The sequence below is a fragment of the Lipotes vexillifer genome, unplaced genomic scaffold (assembly GCF_000442215.2).
Source record: "Lipotes vexillifer unplaced genomic scaffold, Lipotes_vexillifer_v1.1 scaffold150, whole genome shotgun sequence".
Classification (NCBI taxonomy): domain Eukaryota; kingdom Metazoa; phylum Chordata; class Mammalia; order Artiodactyla; family Lipotidae; genus Lipotes; species Lipotes vexillifer.
The window spans coordinates 6,995,987-7,003,896 of record NW_006792921.1 but is presented as its reverse complement, the minus strand read 5'-3'; the positions used below and the strand labels follow the sequence as shown (position 1 = coordinate 7,003,896).

Below are 7,910 nucleotides of genomic sequence, written 5' to 3'. Positions count from 1 at the left end.
CCCGCTTCTCATTCTCCTCCCTTCTTCCTTCTTTTTCATTTTATTATTATTTACCATCTTTGAGTGAAATGCATTATTTTTTGACCAACTATTTGCAGGAGATATGTGCCAGGGAGAAACTGGAACAGCAATATTCTAAGTTCCATGGTTTATTTTGAGGCTTCTATGACACGGGGTGTGTGTGTGTGTGTGTGTGTGTGTGTGTGTTAGCCTTTACTTCTTCCTGGTCAACAGTAGGCAACAGTTGTAGGATGGCTCACAGTTCAGTCTCTGTCATCCACCCACTCTCTTGCCATGCTTGTGTGTTTTCTCATTCAACATTTTCTTCTCTACTATTCCTTGGAGCTAAATAGGGTGCAGAGTAGCTCCTCACACCAGTGCTTACTGTCCCTCTGGTTTTCCCATGTAATGGATGTGGGGTACTTTTCCTGTCTGAGTGAACTTTGGAAACCTCTATCCTTCAAGCTTTATCTGAGATCTGCAGCCATAGGCCTCTTCTCTGGGCATCTTACCTCACCCCTCCCGGATATGCACAGCATTTTGCAGCCATTCCTCACATAGTTTTGATTTGAGATTACAGATTTCTCCTAATATTCGTTTGTGTTTCTGTTGTTTGTCATTCTCCTGTTTTGAGAAGATAATTTCTGAGAGGGAAGGGCAAAGATGTCTTTACTATACTTAACTTAAATCCAAAATCATAATAACTTTCTCATACCTCGTATTTGTAACTTCTTTCTCTGGGAAAGAAGAATGTATATTGCTGCATTTTGTTCAACTTGATGCTTTTGTTGCCTCCCCAATCAAATACCTTTTCTTCAGTCTACCTGGAAACACTCACTTGAGATATCACCTAACAGTCTTTTGAAGCTCTTGCATTGAGAGATGCCGTCTGCCCTGTGAACTTCCAATACAGAAAGAACCTTTGTTTCTCTTAATTGGTTTGCTGCTTACAGATAGCTGCTGTAACAAACAAAAACGCACATGTATAACAGTACACATAAAATGGAATTTTATCACCCACTCATGTAAAGTACCGACAAGTGTTTCTTGATTGGCAGATGGTTTACAATAAGCAGTGATTTTAGATCCAGACTCTACCATCTACATGGCTTCCCATGGTGCTTATCTACATCAAGCCAGCAAAAGAAGGGAGGACATTGAAACATAGGCATAGGTGGTTTTATAGGCCAGAACTGTGGTGGAAATACATCCCCTCTCCTCCTGTTTTATTATCTAGCACAAACTGGCACAGATTCTGGGAATCGTAGTCTAGCTACATGTGGACAGGAAATGGAGGGGCGCGGTGGTTTGTGAACAACTAACTGCCTAATTGCTCTCCCAGCTTGCTTGTGATAAATGTCCAAGTGACCTTGAGTGTTTCTAACCAAATTCATCTTTTCATTCATTCAACTAACATTCCTTGTGTTCCTTTTGTAGATTGATTCTGTGACCTTATCAGTCAGTTATCTTAACCCCCACCACAAGAATGGTAGTTATTTATTTTTCAGCACTGTCCTGGAAGAAAAAAAAATGAGTTCCTTTAAAAAAAAAATCCTTTGTGCTGACTGAGGCTTTCCCCCTTTTTTTGAAAATATTGACCTCTTTAGCAAAGAGGAAGGTGTATGAATAATTCCACAAGGGCCAGTAGTTAAAGAGTTGTACAATATTGTATCAGTCAAGCTGGATTCGCCTGTGGAAGAACATTCTTCTGTATTACTTTCCGCGTATTTTTTCCAATTTATAAATGTATCTGTCCTCCAGAGGGAATTCAGGGACCACTATCTTAAAATAGGTTTTTAGTAGTTGGTGGTAATAGTTAATTAAATCCAAAAGATGTAAGTGACGTGTGGATGTGGGTATGGACAAGTCCATGGGATAAGAAGTTGCTTAATATCATGCACTTTTTCAGTAATAAAATCCAAATTAACGCATACATCTTAATAGTCAAGTGGTTAGTGTTCTTCTAAGCCACACCCATTAAAATGCACCAACAAAACAACTTATATCCCTGCTTCATAAGGAATAAGAGTGGGTTTTATTTGTGTTAGCTGAGCTAGCCCACTAAACCAGCTACACAACCACAATTTACGTTATAAATACTCTTCCTTCTCGTCATACTGCCCAAGTACAAATAGCTTTGGAGTAAGTTATTTTCATCATGCCACTTGAGAGATAGAGCAGCCCTCAGCAAGGCATACTCAGAAACAGAGGGACCATTGTGTCCCATGGGCTGTTCATACAGGAAAGAGTACAGAAGGAACTAAGCCACTTCAGGACTGTTCCTGAGACCCTTGGATGTCCCCAGCGCCCATTGTGACCCCCACTATTCAGCTTCCTCATTCGCCCATTCCTTTTCCTTCTTTTCAATAGATCTGAAATGTTCATGTGAACTAGCATCCTTTCTCTTTGATAACATGCCTTAGAAAGAAAAAGCATTGTTTTTGAACTGTGGTTGTCGAATTAGGTTATTACTCTTTATTTACTGTAGGTTCATTGGCGATATTTATTATAATCAGAGTGTAACAATTAGATGTAACAAGTTCACTAAAAGTTTCTCAGATCTTCACTTAGATGGTAGAAATATCTACTGGGAAACAATAATTGTTCTTTTAATTTATTTATATACATTTTGTCACTTAATCTTCATCGTTACTTGATGACATAGGGATTATTATCCCACATTTGAATTGAACGTGTGCGGCTTCCCTGGTGGTGCAGTGGTTAAGAATCCGCCTGCCAATGCAGGGGACACGGGTTCGAGCCCTGGTCCGGGAAGGTCCCACATACCGCGGAGCAACAAAGCCCATGCGCCACAACTACTGAGCCTGCACTCCAGAGCCCACGAGCCACAACTGCTGAGCCCGTGCACCTAGAGCCCGTACTCCACAACAAAAGAAGCCACCGCCATGAGAACCCCGCGCACTGCACTGCACCGCATCGAAGTAGCCCCGCTCGCCACAACTAGAGAAAGCCTGTGTGCAGCAACGAAGACCCAACACAGCCAAATAAATAAATTTATTTAAAAAAAATTGAAATGTGGAGAGGGAATATAAACTTCCTATGATCACACAGGTGGCGAGAGCAAGGCCAGATTCAAGCCCAAGTCCGTAGCCATCAACCTGGGCAGATTCTTTTCTGTTAAATTGAATCAGCACAACTTTGCGGCTCTCAGAAGGGTGACACATTTTCCCTTTCCTCTGGGCGTGTGACTGAAATATTGCGCTCTGGTTCAGAACGGTTTTTAAAAATCATCTCCATCGCTATTTAGACTTTGCATAGCACTTGCTTATTATAGTCTTGCTTTTTGGTGAGATTGAGAACATATTGGCCAGAGAATCATGTTTTATTATTGTCTGACTTGATAAACACAAACAATTATTTACTTTGCTTCTTTTTCATTCCACTTTTCATCATCACTGAGCCCTGCAGTGAAGACCCCAGAAGCGCTTATTCCAGTTGTTTATGGCTTTAGGTAGCACTTGGAGAATGAGTCCAAATCAGTCCAATTAGAATTGGTGTCTTAGACACTGCCCACAACTGGGAGGGATTTGCTGGCTCAAGAAAGGCCAGCACAGGGCAGGTCAGCACAGGGCAACTGGAGAACACACAAGAATTCTGACTGCTGTGCTGGCTCTAGGCCACAGGACACATTGCTTTTCTTATTTTCCTTGGGGGACCTATTGCTTTCTGACGAGGCTTTCTATACAACAGCATGCACCTTTGCAGTTGGATGGAATGATTGGACCCCGGAGGGCTTCAGCCTCCTGGTGCCTTTTATGCAGAGGAGCAGGTCCCAAAAGGACATATTACATAATGTAATGGGAATAATTAAAATAAAGACCAGTGGCCTTTGTGGCAGCTGAAGTTGTGAAATAAAATCTGGGCAGCTCAGCCTGTTGTTGTTAATTTACTTTGACCTCCTGTTTTTCTAGGGTGATAGAGAAGCAGAGCTGGGGCTACCTTTTTCTCCTCTGTGTGACCGAAAGTCCACCATGGTTGCCCAGTCACAAGTAGGTACGTGTTTGCCAATCCATTGGATGGAACGAGAAACCAGAAAGGAGTGTCTGGAAGTAAGCTCAGATGCTCCCAGTGATTCTTCAGCTGGGAACCTGGCTCCATTCTGCTTGCCGTGCTCATGGCTTTGGCTGGTTGCGCTGATGGAGCAGCTCTCCCCAACCTTCTCCCTGGAGTATAGCTGGTTCCCAGGAAGATTAGACAGTGACACTCTGCTGTCTCCATCATTCCCTGCCAAGAGAAAAAGGGACCTTAACACTAAGGCCATGACAAGAATTAGTGGTGGGAAGCCCATTCTATTTCAGTCTCTCCATTCTGCATGCAATACCAGAAGTTTCCTCAGTGATGCTTCCTCTAGCCCTGTTTCCAGGACAGCACCATTTCCTGGATGACCCTACTTCCAGGAATGGCTCTTTAAAAATGTTTCCTTCCCCTTCCTCTTTCCTCCCTTCCTTCCTCCTCTCTCCCTTCCTCCCTCCTCCCTCCCTCCCTTCCTTCCTTTAAAAAAAAATTTAGCACTTTTTTTTTTTTGGTAAAGTTAACTTTTACACTGCTAATAACCATAATATATGGGCATTACAGAATTCTTCAGGTGGGAGGGAGGGTACCAGTGCCAAACGTAAATTAAATGTCATCAGTGATCTCCACCTTGGAAGAGTCTGAAATCATTCAAAAAATAAATTCAACAAAGATTTATTGATTTTTTTCTACTTCTGTTTTGGGGACTTATTAATTTTTTTCATATTAATATATTGAGTTCCTGTTAGGTGTAGGTCACTGCTAGACACTGTAACAGATGTTATAAAAAAGAACAAAGACAAATTATACATTGTGTCTGCTCACAAAGACATTGAACCAGTATTGGGTGGTAGGCAAGAGATTGAGAAAACAAAATCTATTAGATTGTTACAATGCTAAGGTAGAGATTGTACATGGTACAATGAGATACAGAACAGAGTGTGTGAACATTAGGCCCAGAAAGACTTGTTTAAAGGTAATATTTGAGTTGAGTCCTAGGAGATAAGTAGGCAGTGTCTAGGCAAATGGTGATATGTGTTAGAGGTGGATAGGGGTGGGTGGAAGGAAATTGCAGACAAGGACCAGCGTATACTAAACAAGGAAATTTAAAACAGTATAGTATTGTCAGGGAATTAATTACAAATAGTTCCATTTGGCTGGAGCAGTAGGTAGGGAGTAGGATGTGGTGAGGGACATGTTTGGAGAGAAAATCAGGTCCAGGTTAGGAATAGCGTGTGCTTATACTTTCCTGTAGGAAATGAGGGCATGGCTAAAGAATTTTAAGTAAGGTTAAAACTATATATAAATTGATGTTTTAGAGTAAGAATCAGCAAACTATAGCCTGTGGGCCAAATCTGTCGAACTGCTTGGTCTTGTGAATACAGATTTATTACAACACAGTTAAGCTCATTCATTTGCATATTGTCTATGGCTGCTTTTGCACTACAGTGGCAGAGTTAAGCAGTTGTATGACAAACTCCTTTGTTTAGGTTTTGTATGTGGCCCACAAAACCTAAAATATTACTATCTGGCCCTTTACAGAAAAGGTTTGCCAATCCCTGCTTTAGAAAGATTTCTCTATCAGTAGTATGGAGGATTAATTGGAGGCTTTTGAGTTAGAGGCAAGGGCTCCAGCTGGTGCTTCCTGCAAAGGGAGGAGATGTTGAGTATCAGAACTAAGGCAATACAGGAGAGAGGCAGCGCATAAAACATTAAGGATTCAGCTGGATGCAAGGCTAAGATAAAGGCAGCAATCTAGATTGAGCGGTTGAGCCATGTCCTATTTACAAGGACTGGAGGGAAAGCTGATGAGTTAGTTTGGGTTTGGACATGTTGAATGAATTTAACTTGTGAGAAAAAAAAAAGGTGAAAATACTGTCATCAAACACTTCAATTTCAGCTTAAAATTATACTGCAATTAACTGCAATTCAAATTTGGCTATCAGTGTTTCTTTATCAGGACACTATTGGTATTTACTTGGGACAATTCTTGTCTTGCCAATTACATTACAGGAGTTTTTTAGCATCCTTCACTGCTGGGCATTAAATGCCAGTATCACTTCCACCTTGGTCACTGTAAAAACCAAATAAACATTTGTATATTTCCAAACACTATATTTCCGTTGACTGGTATTTAGTTTCATGTGGCTGTGTAATGAGTTATCACCCTTAGTTCCAGATTCTGTATTTTCTCCTGATGTGTCACAGAACACCTGGGTATTTTTGAACTGTTGAGACAGTCAGTCTAGCCCAGCATCAACTATCTCCCCAGCATGGTGATCTCTCAAAGGTATAGTTCCAGATCTGACCCTTCTCCTAGTTTCCAACCCTGTTTCTTCCAATTCTTTTGACCCTCTTCCATCTGGATAGGTCCCTGGTACCTCAAGTCAGCAAATCTAAGACCAAGCCCACCATCTTCCTCCCCAGTCACATTCTCCCCCATTGTCCCTGTTCTCTCTGACTTCCGGTTGGAAGTCTCTGACAGATCCCACCTAGAGGCAGGACCACCTCCTGCTGTGCATGTATCTGTGCCTCCATCACACTCTCACCTTAAAATGACACTGGATCTTGCCTTCCTTACCTTGCCTTTGAGCTATTGCAACAGCTTCTAAAATGAGTTTCCCAGCCTCAGCCCCTATTGCTCTCTCCCTTCCCATCCATCTTGCCAGATTAACTTTCCCAAATAACATCAGAAAAAAATCTTATTACAATGCTGCCCAGACATCTCAAGGGGCTCCTAGTGCCTATCTAAATCCTAACCTTTAGCCTGATACTTAAGAACCTCCCTCCTGAGCTGATAATGACCTGCCTCCCCAGGCTTTCCCTTTCTGACTTGAAAAGAATCCCTAAGCTCCAGTCATTCTCCAGACACATCCTGTACTTTTCCCTATCCTTGTCACTTTGCTTATTTCACCCCCTGCATCTAGAATGAATACCCTTAAGGGCTCAGCTCAAACATCACAACCTCCATGATGCTGTTTGCAGCCTTCTCGGTGGGAGGGAAAATATCCTCCCTCCCTTACCTTCTCAGGGGCCTTTATTTGGGCTTCTCCTTTAGCCCTTTCCGTTTTTGTGCTCATTTAATTCCTCCTATAAGCTTCCAAGGGCAGGCAGGTTGAGTTACACATCTTAGTCTTTTATGCAGCACCTATTACATCGTTTTTTTACATAGTAGATGTTGAACTTGCATTTTTAAGCACTTTATTGAGCTATCTCCTAAAAAGTTATAGGAAGGTTATGTAGGAGAAATGGAACTGACTCATGATATTCAAAACAAGGAATATATTAAATGATTAAGAGCAACCTATTCTCTCCTAATCTGATCTGGCGCTCCTATGGAGATGAATTTTAAAAGAAAGATACAACCCATCTGTTGGCATGGGAACATATGGAAAGGCCCAAGTTAATAAGCAGTTCCTCTGAAGTTTTGCTATTTCTCTTCAGGCTTCATTGATTTCATTGTGGAACCCACCTTCACAGTGCTCACGGACATGACAGAAAAGATCTTGAGTCCACTAATTGATGAAACCTCTCAAACTGGTGGGACAGGACAGAGGCGTTCAAGGTCAGTGCTGAATCTTGAAAGCTGGGGGTCAGGGTGGCCTGTCCATGGGGATAGACTTCTTCTGGAAGGGATGGCGGTGGTACTTCATAATTATGTTCATCCTACCTCCTCCTTATAAAAGAGAAAAGGAGGGGCTTCCCTGGTGGCGCAGTGGTTGAGAGTCCGCCTGCTGATGCAGGGGATTAGGGTTCGTGCCCCGGTCCGGGAGGATCCCACATGCAGCGGAGCGGCTGGGCCCGTGAGCCATGGCCGCTGGGCCTGCGCGTCTGGAGCCTGTGCTCCGCAACGGGAGAGGCCACAGCAGTGAGAGGCC

The 7,910-nt window shown here is 42.5% G+C and overlaps 1 protein-coding gene across 4 annotated transcripts in view; it reads left to right on the top strand.

The window, feature by feature from the left end:
* Positions 1-7,910, top strand: part of PDE1C (phosphodiesterase 1C) — a 474,300-nt gene that overhangs the window by 399,585 nt on the left and 66,805 nt on the right. For all 4 annotated transcript variants that reach the window (XM_007466117.1, XM_007466118.1, XM_007466119.1 and 1 more), the window contains 2 exons: positions 3,933-4,014; positions 7,477-7,597. In XM_007466117.1, coding sequence (XP_007466179.1) covers positions 3,933-4,014; positions 7,477-7,597 — 203 coding nt within the window. The remainder of the gene's footprint in view (positions 1-3,932; positions 4,015-7,476; positions 7,598-7,910) is intronic.